The sequence below is a fragment of the Protopterus annectens genome, chromosome 2.part0 (genome assembly GCF_019279795.1).
Source record: "Protopterus annectens isolate FY-2018-M chromosome 2.part0, PAN1.0, whole genome shotgun sequence".
In the NCBI taxonomy this organism is placed as follows: Eukaryota; Metazoa; Chordata; order Ceratodontiformes; family Protopteridae; genus Protopterus; species Protopterus annectens.
Window position 1 is genome coordinate 594,379,905 of NC_056728.1, and position 23,849 is coordinate 594,403,753.

Sequence of the window (23,849 nt, forward strand, 5' to 3'; positions counted from 1 at the left end):
ATCCACACCTCCAGGTTAGTGGCATTGTACGAAGTATCGGAGACCATCCATGTGCAACTAACAGTGGGCAAGACTGCTTTTCAGTTTATAGCATCCTACAGACCACCCTCTCAAAGTCAGGAATCCCATTCGGCTTTCCTGAAAACATTGGAGAACATGAAGATCTCTCCGAACACCATTATATTGGGTGACTTCAACTACCCAAACCTTGACTGGAAGCACTACTCAAGCCCCAGCACCTTAGCCCAAAGATTCCTGGAAATTATAAACTCAAATGCTATGGAACAACTAGTCACCACTCCCACAAGAGGGGACAACATACTAGACCTGATCATTACCAACATGGGGACTCTATGCTCCACACCAGAAGTATATCCCTCATTGGTAAGATCAGACCATAAATTAATTTCACTGGATGTCCACATCCCGACCCCACCCCCAGCCCAGAAAACCACAGTGAAAAACTTCTCAAAAGCGAACTTCTCACTTCTCAAAACTGAAGTGGAATCCTTCAAGGCCCCAGGGCCAGTGGAAACTACAGCCCAAACTGCAGAATCCTATATAAATGCATTCTACGGACATCTCCAGGAATGCATGGATCATGCTATCCCAAACAAAACCAAGACCCAATCATCCAAAGGCAGGCGTCCAGTCTGGTGGACCCCTGCCATAAATAAACTGTACAACAAAAGGAGGAAGCTACTACATGATAGAGCAAAATCCCTAATAGGGAAGGCATCTCTGATCAGTACTAGCAAAAATTACGATCCCTCATAAAATCCTCCAAGGCCAGCTTGAGAGAAAAATTGCACAGGACACCAAAGACAATCATAAGGCTTTTTCAGTTATGTTAGAAACCTGGGATGCAACTCCCAGACTTGTTCTGGGTTGATTCTAAACGACAAAAAATACACTGAACCCACAGACATCGCAAATATCCTGGCAGACAGGTTCAGTGCAAACTTCTACCCTCCCCCAAAAGAGCAAGTATCTATCCCGGCAGAGGGCTGCCTCCCAAACATCTCAGATGCTCAGGTGAAGGCTGCCCTCTCCAAAGCAAAAAACACTGCTTCCATGGGACCAGATGGCATCCCAGGTTGCGTCCTACATGAACTACAAGAGGAACTAATCCCTCAAATAAAACAGCTATACAATCTCAGCCTCACTACAGGATATGTGCCCACAGAATGGCGTACAGCAACAGTGGTCCCACTCCACAAAGTTGGAGCCTCTACGGACCATGGAAACTATCGCCCCATAAGCCTGACTAGCTTAGTCTGCAAGGCTATGGAGAGGATCATCATGGAGCTCATAAACAAAGACATTGGGGACCTACAGACACTAGGCAAACGTGGGAGGACTATGGCTCACCAAGTTCGCAGACGACTGCAAACTGGGCGCCATAATCAACTCTCCAGCAGACACAAACATCCTTCAAAAAGGTCTCACAGAGACAGATAACTGGTGCCAGCGCCATGGTTTAAAGCTAAATGCCAAAAAATGTATAGTCATACCCTTTGGCAAAAACAATGTGCCCACAAATTACCACATAGGCGGAAACCCATTAAGTACAGAGAAAGTTATTAGGGACCTGGGGACCCAAGTTGATAGCAATCTCTCCTTTGAAAACCACATTGCCAAAGTGGTTAGAAAGACCTTCTACATAGCCCACCTCATCACGAAGGGTTTCACATCTAGATCAAGAGAGGTAATCGTGCCCCTTTATTCATCCCTCATCAGGCCCATCATAGAATACAATGCCCCTTTTGGGATGTACCATACCAGACACCTGCAGCAATTAGAAAGACCCCAAAAGTTTCTCACCAAGAGGATCAAGGGTCTCAAACAGATGCCATATGCTGCTCGGTTAAAAAAACTCCAGCTCTACTCAGTTGCATACCGCCTACTTCGAGGCGATCTATGCCTGACATACAAAGCTATGTCAAATCCAGAATTAATGGACATGCTCCACCTCAGTAAATCTAAATCCCTTAGAGCCACACGCTCAAGGGACTTGAACCTCAGCACAGAAATAAATAGAACTTGCTGGAGGGACAGGTTCATAACCCAGAGGCTCGTTTCGCTCTGGAATAGAATTCCAGTTCATGTGAGGCAGAGCACCTCACTGAATCTCTTCAAGAAGAATCTCGATAAGTGGATGGGGGATCGTAGGTTTGTCCCAGGGATTACTCCCGTGTCACTATTAGACAGAGGCACAGTAAACTAAACCTTAAAAAGGGCACAGTATACTCAAATCAAGGGGTGGCGTAAGCCATACAGAATCGGGCTAGGCTTATAATTGCCCCAGGGCAGATAGCCTAGTATGAACCTATGAACCTATAATGGTTTCTCTAATTTTCCAAGCAGAGGTAGCGTACATCTTGTGCTATTACAACACAAACACATTCCATTTGCTATTACAATTCTAAGACTATATGCAGAGTTCCATGCAGAAATAGTATAAAACAACATATACTTGGTGGTGCACCACACTTTTGGATTTAAACTGGTTCCAGGAAATACACAAGATAAAACATAGTTATAAAATATACTTTCTGTCAAATACATTGATAGCAACATTTCTTCTACAAAGGTAAACAGCAAACTATTATTCACCAAACAAAACGAAAAACTGTGTCCATGATTGTATTTACTTATTTACTCATTGCTTGTTTGTTAAATGAGCTATAATAAACCTTTTCAAATGTGGAAATTCTTAAAAGGTGGAAAATTACAGGCCAATAAGAATCTAAGTTAACTTTTAGAAAAGCTCAGAAAGACTGTTGATTTTCAACTTGTGAATCACCTGTCAGAAAATAACCTGTTCAGAAAAAAAAAACAAAAACGAAACAAAATACTGATTCACAGCATTAACACAGCCCTTAAAAGTCTTAGTAACAAAATCAGCAGAACTGTAACAAAATTCTGCATACAGCAGCTATATTTTTGGCCATCTACAAGGCATTTCATATCTTCACCGACCATACCCCACATATGTAGAGGTTCTGCAACAAGCATGTTCTCAGCTCAACAAGAAGTTCCTGTTTAACTGAATACAGATTACATACTGGCAAATTTTCCATTCAGACAAATGCAACTCTAACCCAGAACTGCCTCAAGAATCCAGGCATGGTCCTCTATTGTTTTCAGTTTTGACCAATGAAATGCATCAATCTTGCCTGACTCCATGGTGCAGAGGAATGGAGCCCTGATTGAGACCCAGGTGGCCAGGGTTCAAACAGTGCTCCCAGCACTGAAAAAAACAGGGGGGGGGGGGGTAAGTGAAATGGCATAGCCCTCTTACCTCTCCCAGGGATACAGTGGAGTTTGCATGCACTTGCAGATGCACAAGATGGCGTGATCGCCATGGTGGAGATCACTGCTTGTGCAACTGGGGGAGGGGCTGGCCTACTTGAAAGAAATGTCCCTTACAGAAGGGAGGGGGACACACTCCATGAAATGGCCACTGCACATCCCTTCCCCTTTGGCTAGCTCAGCATGCACCCAGGTACAGCAAGGAGAAAACAAACAGAAAAGCTGCAGACCACTACTAATGGTTGCCTCAATGATGACTCCCTCTTCTCTTGGTTGGTACTCAACAGTGAATGGAACATATGAGCTGACAGACAGAGAAGATCTGATAGTTATAGGGCAGGGGACAAAAAAAAAACAGGGTGCATAAATTTGCAGAAGCTGCACAACTACTGCAAAATGCTGATGGTTACAATCTTATCCACTACTCCTCTAATCCAGATAGGTTGCTGGTACAGCTTATCCATTACGCCTCTATTTCAGATAAGTTGCTGGTAGAGCTTTCCACTACTCCTCTCTTCTAGATAAGTTGCTGGTAGAGCTTATCCACTACTACTCTATTTCATATAAGTTGGTGGTAGAGCTTATCTACTACTACTCTACTCCAGATAAGTTGCTGGTCGAGCTGAAAGATGATTTCAGTCTCCATTTACCATTAAACATGATTTTAATTCCAAATGGTCCACACAACATAAATTAATCTTTTATCTGTTTTACTAACATATTCCCTATTTTTATGAATATTACATCCAAATATAATCTTATCCATATTTATTTCATTTACCACTTTTATATTTTCAAAGAAATCTTTCCACAATTTTTCCACAATTCTGAAACCCTTATACATTGTAAGAAAACATGTTCTGTAGTTTCTTCTTTACCACAATATACACAAACTCTTTCAGATTTTTATATGGCCTATTTCCCTTTACTGGCAATTTATTAATCACTAATTTCCATAAACAATCTTGACATTCTACTTGCTTATTACACCATACTTTTCGTACTTTTATATCTTTAACTTTTTCATTTGCTAGCTCAACCCAAGAATTAACATAATAATATTGTATGATTGTATTTTTATACTACACTTTCTTCTCATTTTCAATTTCATCATTTTTTATTTTCCATAAAATATTTTTTTCTCGATAACATCTCATTACTTCATTTAAATATACTTTTTCTCTTTTGAATTTTTTAAACATATCCCAGTGCCACTTACATTTATACCTTGACTAACTTTTCATTTCTATCATTTATCCAAAACAAAACTTTATACAAATTCAAAGCAGCAGCATTAACAACGGGGTCTTTTAATCCTAAACCTCCATCTTCCTTGCCTATGTATATAACTCCTCTCTTCACTGGATTCAATCTTGAATAAAAAATATAAATGAAAAAACTGCTTGTAGTATTTCTTTTTCATAGATTATTGGCAAAATATAGACACTAGCTAAATATGCATGGTTTTCTGGTATAACAATTAATCAAGTAAATCTTTTTATTGAACAATAAACTGTATGTTTTCCAAAAACAACAAAGCTCCTTTATTTCATCTAGTATCCTATTCCATTGTTCTTCATTTATAATTTTTCCCCAAAAACACAGAGATTTCTTTCATGGAGAAAGATACTCCTCCTGTCTATATTATATCACCCAGTCTTTTACTTTTTTTCTTTATTAAAAATCAAGCCTATTTTATTAAAACACTGATGTATATAACATATAATTATTTCATCCAGACATTTTCTTATAATTAATATACTATTATCTGCATAAGCAAACATGACTAGAATTTTTTCCCTTCATTAGTAATAAAACTAGCACCTCTCGTGCAACTTTACATCCCTGACTAATACATTCATAACTAATACAAATAATATACTACTCACAGGACATCCATGGCTTATGCCATTCTTCACATTTATTTCTTTGCTTAACCATCCATTCACTAAAATTCTTACTTTATTATATGCAGAACATGCATTCTTAACTCTTACTAATTTTATACTGTTCCATAACTGTCCACAGAAGTTCATGTTGTACTGTATCAAAAGCTTTATTTAAATTTCCTGTCATAATTTTGGTGTCATCAAACCTGTTTATATCATCATCCACAATTTCCATTACTATAATGGCCAATGGAGTGTATAGAATAATGTTTTTATGTTATAATACATGTTTTTATTTTGGAGAATGATAATTCCCAACATCCTTTTTCCTTTAAACTATATTAAGCTATCACCCATAATACTTTTCAGTTTACTTTCTATTCTCGTCTGAATTATTTTCATAAAAATCTTATGATCTAATTTGTTCAATACTATTAGGTCTCCAATTTTCAATTTTATTTTTATCTTCCTTTTTCCATACAAATTTAAGTATACCACTGCATAAAACATTATATATAAAAATGAAATTTAACCACTCATTCATAACTTTAAAAATAATTTTTCTGCCAATCTATAAAATTCTTATAAAACTGTTATCCCACTCCATCTGATTTTGAAACTGACTATAAAGGAATAAAAACAATAATGTCCAAGTACCTCATCTAATTCCTACATGGAAATCTCATTTTCCAATTCCTTATTTTCTTATTCTGTCCATTTTTAACATATCATTCTTTTCTGTTCTTTCTTTCTATCTCGAAACATTTTCTTTACATAACTTATTATATTCATAATTTGTTCCCGAGATTGTCTAATCTCTCCTCTATCATCTTTCATTTTTCGCATTATAATATTCTCTAACTATGCTACTCAAGTAAGATGATACTTCTTTTTACCTTGTAAATATCTTTGCTTAAATAATTCTTTAATTTTCTCTTGATCCTTTTCATAAATTCTCCTGTCACATAATATTCTATATCTTTCCTTTTCAAATCTTTTAAAACAGTCACACATATTGTTTTATAATGTATATTTTCCACTTTTCTTACATCTGACTACCATTCTAATTTTTTTTACATTTTTCTTTCAAAATAGCCACCACTTAGACTTGTTTTTGTAACACACACTAGTGGATATGAGATCTTTTCATAAACGCATACTTATTTTTTTCCATTTTCATCCCATAATTTCTCATTTATCGTTTTTTTTCCCAATCTGATGTACTCCTTATGTTCTTGTAATATTATCCATATGGCTGAGTGATCTGAAAAGCCTGTTACAAGTGTCATTCCCTCAGCTACATTTAAACCTTGTGATACAGTAAAATAATCTATTTCCATCTTATATATGCCCACAATTTATTATTCCAAATCTTTAAATGGCTACATTTTATAACATCAAAATGTTCCTTATCATTTCTTATTTTTTCCTCTCAAATCACAATTAAAATCTTCTGTTAATATTATATTCATAGTAATTATTACACAATCCAAAACTGTATTAAATAAAATGTCCTTTTTTACCTGTAGCATAGACATACAATGCTATAATTCTATATATCTGATTATGCCATCTGATACCTACAATTAATCTTCCCATCATTGCCAGTGTTATGTTCAATATTTTCATTGACACTGTACAAAGTACAACTATGCCTGAACATAGCTCCTTTTCTAGGTTCCATATTGTATCTTATCCCCAAAAGTGCTTTGTTTGTAATCTCTCTCCTCTTGTGTTAAAAATCCATTATTATTACATCACACCTGCTACACTAATTTAAGATGCCTACTCTTCTACTATTATTTTTGATACTATTTACATTTACTGAAAACTTTCTAAAGATGCCATTATGTCTATGTAAATTTGAGGTATTCATCTCATTTGTATTATCAATTTCCTTTTTGTCTTTTAACTTATACTTTTAAACTATATTTTCTGTTTCTTACTCTTTTGCCAATAGAATTTGTTTTCCTTTCACTATTGTCCACTTTATATACATCTTCCTCATTACTTACTTCAGAACATTCTTCTATATTATCTTCTGTTTCATTTTTCGCTTTATCCTTATCTTTATTTCTAGCCTGATCTTGCTTGCCTACTTCCTCTTTATCTTATATTGGGAATGTTTCTTCTCTTCATATACTGCCCTCACTTTTGTCTCCATCCTTTTTCTCTACATTACAATCTATCCTTAAATGCCCAATTTGTTATACTTATAACATTTTAATTCAGATTTTTTGCATCATGAGTGTTAGCCCACAAATATAAATTTCCTCTTATCATAGTTACTTATCAAATGATCGTCATTTTCACAGAAAGTTTCTGGTTGCCCCAAATATTTCACAACATCTCTGTTAACCTCTACACTTACCATACTAGAGATATGAACAACTTTTTTCTTTCTCTGTTTGCGGTACAATGTAACAGTCCCCTCCCCCAGTCCAAAAGCCTGTGTTATCATAGATTTTGCAAGGTCCATAACTTCTTTACAAAGTGCACTTAAATGTCTCTTCAAAGTCTCCTTTTCAGCTTTAATTGCAAATGTATTTTCTTTTTTCTATGTGAAATGCCTTAACCATATAAGAACTCCACGGATTACAGTTTTTTCTTCTCATACAAAATGTTCTGGAACAGAACCAGTCTCAAAAATAATGTCTTTATGAATAAGAATAAAAGCTCTTACCTCTTGAGCCTTCACTCCGAATGGGACTATTAAATTATCTCAAATGTCATACCTGTCCTTTTCTTTTTCTTCTTTGTTCTAAACTCTTATCATAAATTTCTTTTGACTGCTGACATTTCGTTTCTTCTGTTCATCTCTCATCACTTTCCCTGCATTTTCTTTAAGTCTCAACATATGATTTTTTTTGGCTGGCAATCTTCTTTCAAAATAGCTTCAGATTCTTCCAAATTAATTTTGTCCATAATTTACCCCATAAAACAAAATTTCCCCTCTCTGTCTTGCTCTGCAACAACAATTCACCTAAAATATCCTGAAACCCTTGTGACTTGAGGGTTGTAATAACACATGTATCGCTGTTTTGAATGTTTGCTTCCAATGATATAAATTCTGCTGAAATAACTTTTCAGAAACTTGTAGAGCTTCAAAAACTGCACCAGCATTCATCTGTGTGCTATCCACCTTCTTGGATCTCCTTCAGTGCTGTTCTTCCAGCCGCCACTGTGCTAGGAACAGAACAAGCACTCTCCTAATGAGTAGGGGATATTCCCTAATGCCCTGGTCAAATTTCACCTAGTAGTATAAATACCACTTTGGTTTTCCCTGAAAGCATGCCATTAGCCTAGTGGGACTAATCTGGTTGACAAAGGATAAATACAGTTTATAAGAAAAAGGGGAAAACATTTTTCCATGCAACAAATGGGTTCATTTCCAGGGTGTCCAATTTCTGAGGTGTCTGAATCACATACAATTCCTGAATTCTCAGTTCTAGAAGACTGAAGGAATGCCTTGGGAATATGGCAGCATGTTCATACCTCTCCCAGGCTACAAAAGATTGTAAAGGTGGTACTGCTGTCTCTGTATTAGTTACTGGAGTGTCTGATAGGTCTAATTAGATGATACTCCAGAAGCAGTTTTGCTTCAAGGGCCTTCAAAGCAAGGAGGATTGTAAGCACCTCTAACTAGATGATGTGGATGTTTCCATCTCCAAGAAGACCAGTTTATCTTAATTGAAAGGAAACTAAGATGGGCCCTTCCTTGACAATAAGGTGTCCATTGCTGGAGAGTGTCTACCAATCCAGAGCCTGGCAAAAGGGTCTTGATTCCAAAAGATGACATGTGAGTATGTGGTGATTCCAGAGCCACCGACACTTTACAAGTCATTGTAACACACACATCCTGACACACAAAAGAGGCACTGTGAATGCTGTGGTAACCATCAGGCCCACAATGTGAGACAGAGAGTTGGGACTCTGTGCTGTGTACTCACCCAAGCAGCATGAATTTGCCAGGCCCACCCAACAGGTAAGAATGAGAAACATGAAAGAGTGTTCAGCTCCAAGGTGATGATGGCAATCAGAGAGATTATGGTGATACCCAGAAACTGCAGCCATGGAAGTCTACAGTCCACAGACCCTATACGATAGTTCTTTTAGAGTGCGATGAAGTTCCTTTTCCTGTAAAATGTATGTCATCCACAACAGTCTTACCTTAGTTTGAATGAGTGCAAGTAACAAATGGCAGTACTCCGTATTGAAAGCAGTGCTCATCCAAACAGAACTGAAGGAATTTCCTGTACAGGCTGCAGACAATAATGTGTCAGAAGGCATCAATCATATCCACATAAATCAGCTGACTGACCCTTAACAGGAACCATCAGGAATCAGATGTGTCAGATGTGGTCAGTATAATTGCTGAGGTTCAGAATGGGGAGGAAATCTGTCTTCATCTGAAGTAAGAAGAGAATGGACAAAGACATTTGGCTTTTTTCCAAATATGGGACAAACTGTATGGCCTCTTTGAGAAAGATTCTGTACCTGACCCAAAAACTTTGCAGAAATGGCTTGTTCTCTGGATGTAGCCCTTTTCAGGGAAAGGCATAATAGTTAGTTGTTACCATCAACTACCTATAAAGGAACCTTCTTTGGTGGATCAATGATTGTGCAATTGCAGTGTGGCACTTTTTTCTCAGAAGCTCGACATCACGACAGGCTAAATCATGCATGAGCCTGAAATACTTTAGTGTTAACTGCAAAACTGGACAGTATCAACTGTTCCATTCAAAATGGAGAACCTCTTACATTTAGAAAAGCCACTTTGACTGGTGGAAGGATTCCTAGTGGTCTCAAATACTCCTGATAACAGAGCTGGAATAGACCTGAAATCCTGAAACCAAAATCTTTTAACCCCAACTACTCAACTAGTAGTAGTTTTGGTCTTTGTTCTTTGAATTTTAAGATGAGACAGGGTCATCCAGTGAAATGGCAACAAGGAGTAGAGGAGTCACTTTTACTACCTGACTGAGAAGTCATCCACTATAAGCCCCTCCATGCTCTGCATTAAATGGAGGAGGAAGGCACTTTCTTATAAATGGCAAAAAGACCCCTCTTAAGTTTCCCACTTCACCAAGATTTGATCCAGAAACCAGTGTGTTCCTTTTATCAGGAACGTGAATTGCTGAGATGTGATCTTTCATTGACCACTTGATTGAAGTGCATTATCTCCCTGCACAGGTGGTATGATGAACTGCTACCACACCTACTTAGACAATCATACTATATTTGCCATCAGACTGGATAAGGAGATGCCCCAGATACACTTCTAAGATCCAGGCAGTAAGAAGAACTACCCGCATCCTCAGCTAGTTGATGTGCAGCTTCTTCAAGATCAACAACTGCTGAATCAATACAGAGCCAATGCAAGAGTAACCCTGCAAATGAATCAATCAGCCATCACAACTTGAATGGGTTTGGCTAAAGGCAAGGGATGTTCACCTGTAACCTAACTGGAACTATCCATCACTCCTGGGGCTTAAAATATAGGTCTTGCACACTATCAGGAGTTGTGGCTATACATTCACTGAGACCTCACAGCACATGACACCTTCATCTTCAGAACTATAAATGGCATCTTGGAAATTATAACAGGACATAAGCCCAGAAATCATGCTAGTGTTAAAGCTTGGACCTTGCCGTGTATTCTCATCCAAGTTGCTAAATTCATAACTTCTGAGCTCTTTGCCTGGATGAATAAACAGTACTGGAAGGTGCCCGATACTGCCCCTGTAAGAGCAAATGAGCGAGATGGGATCAGAGAGGACTTCTTACAGTTTGCGGTCACACTTAGGGATTGCAACCATGGAAGTTTTCACTGCATGGAAGCTATGGGGGTGTCCATGAATAGGACTACCAGCAGCTAATCTTCCAAGCTGATGAATTGTTCTAAGTAAGGGAGAACAAGAAGATCATTGTGGACTGCCTTGTACCTCCCATTCCTTCCATCAAGTAATACCATAATGATTACTTGGAGAAAGCAGAAGAGAAGGGAAGGTGAGGCTTGGATCATTGCTTCTATCAAGCCAGTCATAAAGGATATAATTTTAATACCCTAACAGCTCTAGAATTCCACTTCTGTGGCTCACAAGTTAGAGGCCCTCTACAAGCTACTGGATGACTGCAGTGCGATCCTTACTAGGCATCTGACAGTGGCTCCCCATGCAATTTCTTCAGTTTAACATAGGGAACCAGTGGCCCTAATATTCTGCCACTATGTCCCCAGATAAGAAGTCTAAAGTCTAGGACAGGGTATGGAAGGTGCCAGTGGCAATATAACAACCTAAGATGTCTGCAGTGCATATAGTGCAGGCATTAACCAATACTCCCTGACGCTGGGCTCCTACACCTATGAGGGTATAGACCCTTATTATACCTTAAGACAGCTAACTTAAGTCTAGGCCTGAATTTCAGACACTAGCATAGGAGAACTCAATGAATTCTTCTCAACTTGAGTAAATGAACCCTACTAAACCCATGTGATAGCCAGAAGAGAACAGCAATTTGCCAAGAGTGTAGCTGCAAAGCTAAAGCTATGAGATTTGAAGAGTTACATCAAAGGGCTGTTCTACTGGATCTAGCTACTTGTGGGAATGGTTAGACTAATCAACTTTGGAATGGGCACTAACACCATGGAATGCAACTTCCAAAGTCAGTATACCTCACCAAGATCCTTGCAACAGGCAGAAGCTAAAAATAGTACAAAAGCTCAAGCACTCACAAATCAAGGGCAAGAAAGTCAATCACAGATACAGGAAAGTTATCTCAAGGGTGGACATACCTGCAATAAATGAGAACTGTATACCCTCTGTGTTTCACCTTTTGATAAGGTTCTATAAAAGCCTATGACTGCACAGGGACCACCCTACAATCATTGTACAAGGTGCTCTCAACAACCTTTCTTCTCTGGGTGCCAAGATAGGCCTGAAGCTTCACCCCTCCTTTGTGCATGCATGACCACATTGAATTACTGGCACTTTTGTCAGTGCTTCATGTCAAGCTTCACTCCTAAGCAGTCCAGACAGTCCTAGTGTGGGTCCTGGCTCATTACCTGATGGACACACACACACACACTCACTGATTAAACGGCAGTGCTTTAAGCATTAGATAAGGACTTTTTCACCAGTGAACATCAATATCTAACATGTGACAGCAGCATAAAAAGGCCCAGCAGGATCAAGGGCTAGACAATATCTTCTAGTTTGTTGCAGTACATCACTGTGTTCAAGGGCACAGGGCATTTGCTATGTTCAGTGGAGGAGTACCCATGAAAAAACACTAAACTGGAGAGGAATAAACACAACACAGACCCACCCAGGAGGGTCTGCCATTGTTTAAGCTGCCTAATGTTAGTCTCAAGGCCTCACGCTCAAACGATTTTGTGATTTTACTTGCGAATATAATACAACAAAACCATGCCATCTGTTCTGATAAGTGCTCCACTGTCTTTCAAGAAAGACTAAAGACCTCAAAAGCTTTTCAGCACAACTTACATCACCACAACATTCAGATGTAAAGCTCTTTGTTGCAGACACCATTTTCTTTGGGATCTGGAAGTATCATTGGTTATCAACTGGGTCACCACTCTTTGTAGAAAACACACCCTTAAGTTAATGTTTGGGGGAGGGTAAAACAGCAGTCCTACTACATATAAAATGAAAATGAGATGCATACTAGACTGGCCTGGGCAATCAAAGATTCAAAGAAACTTTATTGTCATTTAGAAAACACAAGTGCTACCTAAACGTAACTTTGAGTGTCAGCTCTTTTACAGAAGCAAACAAGCACAAAAAGACAGACATGACAGGTATTAAAGACTAAACAATAACTATACAAGTGTCTAGGTAGCTGACGCACATGCCTGTATACTATTTATATACACTGGCACAGCTAGAGTCTGTGCCGCCCGGGGCTGTCCTTAAGTTTGCTGCCCCTCCCCCCTCACAAAAATCATGGTCAAATGGGACTCCCCATACACAACCCCTCCCCCAGCCATTCCAGTGTCCCATTACTTGACTATTTCTTCACATTTACAATAAACACGACATATTGCTTTATGTTTTACTTCTACAATGATTATTTGGATTTTATTTAAAACTTTTATTTTTAATTTTATAGCAAACATCTGCTAAACAAAGCAATACAGTCTCACAAAGAAAACAGACTTAGCATTAAAACTTCTATGCCCTTAAAATTCACATTTATTGAGACAGCATTAAAACCCACACTCCAAAAAATGCATCTGGCCAGTGGTGGATAAAGTTTATCTTTGGGCTGTTCTCAAATCATAAGCCCCTTGCACACATATTTAGAACCATGCAAACACATGTTTTTGATTCACCTTCCTGACTGCATTAAATTACATTCCTTATAATGCAACACATTTGTTAGAGCATGTTTTAAATTTATTATTTTGAACATTTTTCCAGTAAGCAATGAAACAAAATGTATGAACCAATAATGACAAAACTAACCAATTCAGAAAATTTCCAGCATAAAAGTCTACTCAGACTCCTGTCATTACAATCCACCAGTATCAGTAAATATGCACAATCTCTGCAGAAGTAAAAGTCATCTAAATAACTCCACATTAAAGAGACCTGTAACTAATGAAGAGGTTGCTGCTATATTTCATTGTTTCTTCTACAAAATAAGTGCATGCTGCCCTGGAATAAATTGCCTATGTTACATTAAAAAAACGATAAGCTAGTAACAGTGCAATAGGGAACGGATGGCAAACTGATAACAGGTTCATAGTTACTAGGCATCTCTTCCAAAGGAGGACATTCATAGTGCTGCAGCATCCACTCCCATTAAAGTACAGTATCAGCAATCTATTTACATACTGTGGAAGTAGAACCCACAGCCTTCTGCATCAAAAGCAAGTATACTACCTGTTGTGGTACTAATAATGCAAACAGACTTAGCATAAGCAGCACTAAGCTCCTCTTCCCCTGAAGCTCTCCGCTCCTTGTTAAAATCCACTTGACACTCAACTATATCTCTCAACTTCGCAGCACAAGAAATCGGGGAAAAGCCAAAGGGAAGGGACAAAAGCCCAAAACCAGGGACACATTTTAAACATTGCTTGTATAATCTTAGAAAGTTGCTAGAATAAAATGTTTTGTGTTACCATGCATTTCTTAAAAGATAGTAAGACAGCCGTGGCTATCATTTAGTGAATTCAGTTCTCACTGATTTGCCAGAAAACCACAAATTTTAAGAGGAACCGACCAAAAGTATGAGCCAAACATTCCAGACATTCTGTGAAAATCTGGACAGGTGAGAGCTATGGACTCAATTCCTTGAATCACAAGTGGTGGTAGTGGTAGAGAATTCAGGCTCTTGCTTCTTGTACCCAAGGTACAGGGTTTGAGCCGGAGTAACATTAACCACCAGGTATACTTAACTGGGGCATTTTACACACACACACACACACACACACACACACACACACACACACACACACACACACACACACACACACACACACACACACACACTTACTTGAAGCAGCAAAATACACCCCCCCTTACCCGAAGCAGCAAAATACACCCCCCTTACCCGAAGCAGCAAAATACACCCCCCCTTACCTGAAGCGGCAAAATACACCCCCCCTTACTCGAAGCAGCAAAACACACACACACACACACACACACACACACACACACACACACACACACACACACACACACACACACACCTTACCTGAAGCAGCAAACATTCTGGCTCCCCTGGGAATAATTCCCTTACACCCACACCCTTCCATGAATAATTTCCTTACTTGAAGCAACAGCTTACCCACACCTTCCTTGAAGCAGCATTCCATGAATAATTCCCCTTACTTGAAGCAGCTTGCAGCAACAATTCCCTTCCCTTACTTGAAGTAGCAGCTTAGCAAAAGATAATTCCGTTAATCACAATTCCAAATTGCACACGTGCGGGTGGACAGGACGTCTGAGCGTTAATGTACGCACATGCACAGACATGTTTTTAAAGAAGAAGAACGCCTAAAACAGTTTTTTTTAAATATGTGACAGTCTCAAAAACTGTCACCCAGGGCGGACCGCCCCTCTCGCCTTGCCCCCCCCCCCCAGCTACATCAATGTACACTGGACAACACTGACTACTACATGATTAACACATGAAAAGAAAAGTACACAATAACAGAGGTGATACTGGGTGATATTGCACATAAGGAAGTGATAGCAATTGCAATCATGTGTTCATTTTACTGGACCTGTAGGACGTGCTTATGCAATTTCATCAAGGGGACTGCCATAATGGCTGCCTCCATGAGTTCTAAGGCCCTGAAGATAACTGATTGATACTACCTCTGAAAATCCCAGTGGTAAAGTGACTGCAGATTCAGAGAATCCTTTCCAGGAATAGAAACACCTGAAGCAGAGTGGAACCCACATTAATTTTCAGTGCCAGAATAAAGTGAGATTTGTTCTAATCCCTATAATTCCTACTTTTTGAAAGAGACTCAGAGAGGTGTTCAAAGTGGATGGTAGGACCTGTAATGGAACAGATGTACGTTAGTCTAGCTGGCACAGTGGTGCAGCGGTTAATGCTGTCGCCTCACAGCAAGAGGTTCTCTGGTTCGATTCTCGGCCGGGGTGCCTTCTGTGCGGAGTTTGCATGTTCTCCCTTCGTTCGCATGGGTTTCCTCTGGGTACTCCGATTTCCTCCCACATTCTAAAGACATGCGTCTGGAGCATTTCTCCCCGGGCCTCCGCTGAAAACAGGATCTGTGGAACCTAGTCGGACTTTCCCGGTCAACAAATGTTAAAAAAAAAAAAAATAGTCTTCCAAGTATGGAAATACATACATAGATGCGTCTGTTCAAAAACATGGAAGGTATGGTGTATAACCATTTACTAAAGACAAGCAGTGTTAAAGGGAAGCCAAAAGGCAGAAACTTACAGCCTCTTAGATGAATCAGGATGTGGAGAGAGAGAGGGAGATATCTAATGTGTTTATAGCACAGATACAACCTCCCTGTTTAAATGGTGGAAGATGTGATTGTACCATTAATACCTGGATTTATTTTATTTGGCAAAGTTGTTTAAGGCATTTAGAGCCACAATAAAGCAGCAGATGGACGCAGATGTGATCCCTAACCTTTTGATCTGCTGACAACAGTTCCATTTTGTTTCTGTCCTTCTGCTCAAGTCTCATGTAGATGCACTTCAGATAGGAGGGGAATCAGGGAGTATAACTAATGGAAATGGATCCCTGCATCATTATCAGAAGCAATCAAAACTACTGGGTGATGGTTCTCCAGTCTGATTAACTGAGAAACACTGCCATCTCATCAATTCATCCCCAATGTGTGTGTGTGTGTGTGTGTGTGTGTGTGTGTGTGTGTGTGTGTGTGTGTGTGTGTGTGTGTGTGTGTTGCGGGGTAGTGGTCTGGCACAGTCTTGGCTGGAATACTGGGAAGAAGTGGTTGCTTTTTTCTTGTGCACACAGGTGAGCAGCAAGCTGTAAATGGTAGTGTTTTTGTGGCTTCTTTACCATCTCCTGTTTCTTGACTAGTAAGTATGGGGTCTTGCTGGCACAGTACAATTCACAGGATAGAATGACATTTCTGTCTGTGCTCCTGCAGCTAGGCTTATTTATTCTTATCTATGAATACCAGCTGAGAGCCTTCAAAACAGACACATATCTTGCTAAAACTCTGTAGGAAAGTCTGAAATCGTCAACCAAGTTTACCTTTGAGGCACTACTCAAATATATGCTCATCAATCTCCATCAAAATATACAAGGACCTCAGGGTTACCATATTAAATACAGGTTAAATCTAGCAAGCTCAAATTTAATCTTAAATCTACTATACACAAATACCTACAATACTGGCCTGTATCACTGAGGACTCCTAAAGAATAGCTGGAAGTTTAGCTCAGCCTATTACAACCCTACTGCCTGTTGAACAAAGAATAACGCTTTTTATCCCAGTAATCCACCTTGCTTTACCACTTGACTGCAGGAAAACTGCTAGAGGTTTGCATTTTATCTGGTAATTCTGAACATGAATCCTGAGTGCCACCAAAGGTGCTGACAGTTGCCATAAAAAAGAAAAACCCTTCTGGCAACACAAATATCTTATCAACCTTGTGCTGAAAGATTATAATCTCTGTAATGCTACATGCCTTCTTAAAGCTTCCATAATGATGGAGGTTAACATGGTTGGGGGTCGGTAGGGGCTAAGATAATCTAAAAGCACTGGTTCAACTTTGTCCTGGATAAAATTCTAGACGTGTACAATTTCTCAAACCAAGTTTTCCTAAAGAGACAAAGGAACTCCTGGTGCATGATGGACTCCCTAGAAGTGCGGGCAATACGGAGGAAGAGTTCAGGTAAAGAACCATGTGATCTTTACTTCATTTCCTTTCCTTCCTTTCTGCATTAGTTCTTGTTCACTAAAGTACAGTGGATATAAAAAGTTTATACACCCCTGTTAAAATGCCAGTTTTTTGTGATATAAAAAAATGAGATCAAAATAAATCATTTTAAAACTTTTCCCGCCTTTAATGTGACCTATAACCTGTACAGTTCAATTGAAAAACAAACAAATCTGTTAGGGGAAAAAATATAAAAAACGTAAAACATGCTGGTTGCATAAATGTGCACTCCCTTAAACTACTTTGCTGAAGCACCTTTTTTTTCAGAAAGTCGATCATAAATGACTAACAAACGTAATTCTCTAACCATCTTCAAAAGTGAACTAGGTATACATGTAGGTGCTAAGAAATACTTATAAAAGATGCCATTTAAGCTTTAAGGCCAAAAGATTATAAAGCTTGAGGCAGCAACCTATAAACCTAGAACAGCCAGAACTCCAGTAGGACAGACAGTACATGGCAAGTCAAAATATGCATTAAAAAACAGGTAGAAAAAATTTACAGAGCTTTACTACAAACCTTCTGTGATTTCTCAGCTACCATGATGACCAAATCAAAATCATAAGTTCCCAAGGAGTAGTTGTAGAGTTCATTGACATCAACCAGGAATAATAAGTATTTCAAGGCCTCTTCAGCACTGACAGCCTCTGGATCTGATGGAGGGTTTTCTGTATTTTTGGGGAGAGAAAATGCATGGAAATTATATTCCATCTGAAAAAAATAAATACAATAATGGTGCCATTCTTTTAAAAGGTACCTGTCTAATCAACCAATTTGAACAAAATCAGGCCTTAAACTCATTACATCCGAGTGATGCCACCAGGTGCATCTGCAGTTAACTCCTACTGTCACCCCCAGGTTTCTTGTTCATATTTGCAGCAATAATTCTAAAACCATGTTATGTACAAAGTTTAAAAAAAATCATCTTAAAGCTTACACAACTGCAAACTCAACTGCATTAATATTTGACCTCTGTCTAGTTCAGGTAAGTAGATACTAACTATTGTTTTTTATTATATTAATTTATACAGATACAATGTTCACATTTTTCAAAATATCTCAACCAAGACACACAGACAGAACTCTTTAGCCTCATATGAAAGCTCTTGGATAGATAGATGAATAAAATGCTGCTGACAGTATGTGTTTAACTTGAATGACTGCTGAGATATTGTAAGTTGTTTACAAAATATTACTAATGTAATAGTTACCGTGTTTACTGTGACTTATAAAATTTGTTTAAGACCTAGAACCTAAAAAATACTACCACTATAAAAACAGTTTGTGCTGAAGAGTTTGCCATTTATACTTCTTTCATAATCCCTATGCTTCCAGGAGTAGGAATATTTGTTTGAAATGAGAGGGCATAATTTGAGCCTGTCAAAAGCTTAGGCTCCGCCCACTGGAAGTTACAGTGCAAACTTCGTGAGCTCCACTGGAGTGAATGAGTTAATACACTTTTAAGCATTATTATTTGTTTTCATATTATTTCACATTCGACCCTTTCCCCCTTACTCCTGACTGTTTCTCCCTTCCATGTGCTGCCACATCCCCCTTCCAGTGAAAATTCCTCTACCACTATATCCAAATTTGCTTGGTACAGCAAGTATCCAATCTGTAAAGTTCATTATATTTGTTCTGCATTACTTCAGCTGTAGCCTATCGGTGTGGAATGTAGTAACTTAGCAAAACTGAGTGCCATTTATATTTAAGCTTACAAGGGGAATCATAAGTAAACTTGGTTAATGAAAACAAGCATGATTCCTCAAAATGTAAACAATACTGAACATAGTAACATATAACATGGACTTTATTTATTATAAAATTAAGCATGAGAAAGGTAGCGCAGCACTTAGTATACAAACACAAAATGGGTTTTATTTATTACAAAATTAAAATTAATGCAGTTTGGTTGGGACGTCTGATGGGTGATAAAGAAGTGGGGAGGTGGTGTGGATAATCTGCACTTGGGAGGTTCTATAGAGATGCTTGAGGACTTCAGAGGATGGTATGGAGGTGGTGAGTAAAGGTATACATGTCAAAATCAGATGGTGTTAATATTTCTATGAGGAAAGAGGAGGCTGGAATGAGTGCACTAAGGAAGAGAGGATCAAGTTACAGTGGTATGGATGAGATGTGAAAATGACAGGCACTGGAAAGCAGAGCTGCTACCTCCTCTAGTACCTTATGTATGACAGAGTACCGTTGCCATATATATACATATATCTATGTATATTCTTTGTCCTTGCATCATCCTACTGCCTTTTTACCTAGTTCCCCATTACCATGTCAGGTCTGATAGCTTCTCTGTTCCCCCTGATCTTACTGATTCAGCTGGTGCCAGTCATGGAAGCTAAGAGCATCCTGGGGATCTTGGCTGTCACCATTCCTTTTTTTTCATTATGACCTACAGTAGATATAAAAAGTTTACACACTCCTGTTAAAATGTCAGGTTTTTGTGACACAAAACAATGAGACCGCAATAAATAATTTCAAAACTTTTCCCACCTTTAATGTGACCTATAACCTGTACAATTCAATTGAAAAATAAAATTGTTAGGAGTAAAAAATAAAGAAAATGTACAATACGCTGGTTGCATAAGTGTGCACACCCTTAAACTAATAATGGTTACACATCTGCCATCAATTAAAGAGACTCGAATTAACTCAAATAAAGTTCAGCTGTCCTAGTAGGATTTTCCTGCCATTTACTCAGTTGCCCGCTACAGCAAAAGCCATGGTTCACAGAGAGCTTACAAAGCATCAAAGGGATCTCATTGTTAAAAGGCATCAGTCAGGAGAAGGGTGCAAAAAAATTTCCACAGCATTGGATATACCATGCAACTCAGTGAAAACAGTCATCAAAAAGTGGAGAAAATATAGGCGAACAGTGACATTGCAAAGAACTGGACATCCCTTCAAAATTGATGAAAAGACAAGACGAAAACTGGTGAGGGAGGCTGCCAAGAGACCTACCGTAACACTGAAGAGCTGCAGGAATTTCTGGCAAGTACTGGTTGTGTACCACATGTGACAACAATCTCTCATATTCTCCATATGTCTGGACTATGGGGTAGGGTTGCAAGACGAAAGCCTTTTCTTTCACAGGAAAACATCCAAGCATGGTGAAAATTTGCATAACAATACATCTCCCAAAAGCATGTGGGAAAATGTGTTATGCTCTGATGAGACCAAGGTTGAACTTTCTGGCCACAATTCCAAAAGGTACGTTTGGCGCAAAAACAACATTTTGCATCACCAAAAGAACACCATCTCTACGGTGAAGCAAAGTGGTGGCAGGATCATGCTTTGGGGTTGTTTTTCTTCAGCTGGAACTGGGCTTTAGTCAAGGTGGAATTATGAACAGTTCAGTCACCTTTGGCCCAAAACCTTCAGGCGTTTGCTAGAAATCTGAAGATGAAGAGGAATTTCACTTTTCAACACCACAATGACCCCAAGCATACATCCAAATCAACAAAAGAATGGCTTCACCAGAAGAAAATTAAAGTTTTGGAATGGCCCAGGCAGAGGCCACACCTAAATCCAATAGAAAATCTGTGGGGTGACCTGAAGAGGCCTGTGCACAAGAGATGCCCTCGCAATCTGATAGATTTGGAGTGCTTTTGCAAGTAAGAGTGGGCAAATATTGCCCAGTCAAGATGTGCCATGCTGATAGTCTCCTACCCAAGAAGATTGAATGCTGTAAATAAATCAAAAGGTGCTTCAACAAAGTATTAGTTTAAGGGGGTGCACACACAACAAAGTATTAGTTTAAGGGTGTGCACACACAACAAAGTATTAGTTTAAGGGTGTGCACACACAACAAAGTATTAGTTTAACTCATTAACCCCGACTACCGTCTCATGGCACCTCTGTGCTTAACACCAAGCACACTGTGAGATGGTAGGAAATGCATATGGCTACACCCGAGTGCCTTCTCCCAGCGCTAGTGACTTTGCTTGCATATTCTAACTCCACTAGTGAATTTTAAGTTGAAAAAGTAACTGAACTTTGTCAGTTACCTTGTCAACTTAAGTTTCAGAGTGGAGCTTCATGTTGTTCATGTTTAACTTTACTGAGAAAATCGGCTTGCAAACCACCCTGCATTTTCCTCCCAACAGCAAGCCGATTTAGGTTGCATTTCATCAAGGAACAAGTGTTAGCCAATCAAAGTCCCCTATTTAAACACCCCCCCCACCCCCAACTGTGTTCCTTCCAAATAAATAGAGGATCTTAGAGATGTTATTCCCTTTGCTTTTCTGCATTTCTGCACTGTGAGCACTTTACTTCTGCATTCCTCTGCTTATTGTGCCATTCAGGTAGTGTCACAGTCTCCAAAGAAAAAGTTGAAACCTAGAGTCATTGGTTTTTCGCCTCCGAGCCTGCCCAATTCTTCATTATGGTAAGATTGTCTAATTATACAGCTGCCGTCCGTTTTATTTTCTTCATGCTGTGGTTGTACGGTTATAGACTGGGAGAACTGATATCCTGTCTACATTAGCTGCTAAGCATAACTTTTCAGAGGTTGTACAAGCAGTATGATTTTATTCAGAAAGTTCGCTCACTAAAATGTTTACGGATACATGCATTAAAATGCACTATCATGTGAAACAGCTCGCAAAATTTTGTGATGTATTCATTACATTTGTAGCAGAGATACAGAAATCTAGAGCTGTAACACTGCATATTTTACATAAATCGCCAGTACTGTGTCTATGGTCGGCCTGGGTTGAAACGGAGCACTAAGGCAAACAGGTCAGTGGTGACCTCCCTGATCGAGTTAGAAGCCCTACTTACTCGTGTCTTGGCGTGGTTGCAAGTATTCAATACATCCTTGTAAACTTTCAAGCTAACTGTGCTGTTTCTCATTTATAGCTAGCTGTAAACCATGTACATTTTTTTTCTTGCGCATCAAAAATTTATTAACGGTTACAACTGCGTTCCTCATCAAGGTAAGGCTTTAAAGCTCGGTGACTCCTCGTTTAAATGTTTTGGGGATGTGTACTTTAACTGCACCCTATGGTCTTTTAAAATGTATATTGCTTTGGTGGAGGATAAACGAGTTGCTGACATATCAAACTTCGGACCAGTAAACAGAACCTCAGCCGAGTGAACTTTTCCATACTAAGTCGAGCTGCAGTAAGGAAAAGCAGGTACTCAGTTTTTCCACTGTATGGTGAAAAGGTCAGTAGGTCGTTTCCAATGGCGAACTGAAAAGGCAGTTTTGTTGTAGAGGTAATAGGTGATTGCAGCACCGATTTTGCATTTAAATGCATTATGAACTTTCGGCAACTCTACTATGTTGTGGTAGCATGTGTTTAAAAATTATCCTTGTTTCCCGTCTTTCCTGACCTAGAGTAGTCCAAATACAGGCTTTGCTGTATTCTGGACTTTTGGAAAGTTCCTGTGTTGCCCATTTCCTTTCTTGGATAAAGGGAGGCTTCTTTGTTCACCAGTGGCAGTGGGGAGCTTAGAGCAGCCTATCTATCCCTGGAGCAGTGTTCCCAGCACAAGAATCTGGTAGTCTATTGGCCAATTTCTAGCTCTTTCAAGTCCCCCTGTATAAAACCCGCTTTGGCGCAGCTTTGCATAGCGCAGCATCGGGCAGGTCCGCTTAATTGGGCTTAAACCATTCTCAGCTCCACAAAGTCTGCTCTTCACTTTTTCCCTTAGAACTGATCTAGTTCTCATAATAAACACCCTATTCCTACTCTCAAGCCTGGCACTTGCTCACTAAAGCAATTATATAAGTCAGCACTAAAAAATTAAAAGCACTACACCCTCACAAACTCCCCTTGAGTACCTTGTTCCCCACTGGCCCTTTTTTTCAATTATAAAGGAATTCCCAATACTATTTTAGCATGTCCAAAGGTCAGCTGTCAATGTCCTCTCTGGTCCAGCTGGTGAATCTGGGAATCTTGAGGCAATGTTACAACTGCCTCATGTACACAGACAACCCTCTCCTCCTCCCAACAAATTCCAACACATGTGAGAGATGCAACCATATAGCCAAACTGGAGGCTAAGCTCTCTCAACTCAGTACTGGCGTAACCAGTCAGGAGGAGAAGGAAACCACACTCACTACAATTCCAGTCTCACACAGACCTACCACAACAGCAAACCAAACACATAAACACACAAAAACATACTCGGAGGCTCTAAATAAAAAACTGCCTAAGCAGCAGAGACCTCCAAGGCAGATACCCAAGCAACTGCTACCCCA

At 39.2% G+C, this 23,849-nt stretch overlaps 1 protein-coding gene across 1 annotated transcript in view; it reads right to left on the reverse strand.

The window, feature by feature from the left end:
* Window positions 1–23,849, reverse strand: part of ELP1 (elongator acetyltransferase complex subunit 1) — a 1,639,125-nt gene that overhangs the window by 480,250 nt on the left and 1,135,026 nt on the right. Inside the window, exon 25 of the mRNA XM_044060975.1 lies at window positions 18,146–18,294. Within this exon, the coding sequence (XP_043916910.1) occupies window positions 18,146–18,294 (149 nt within the window). The remainder of the gene's footprint in view (window positions 1–18,145; window positions 18,295–23,849) is intronic.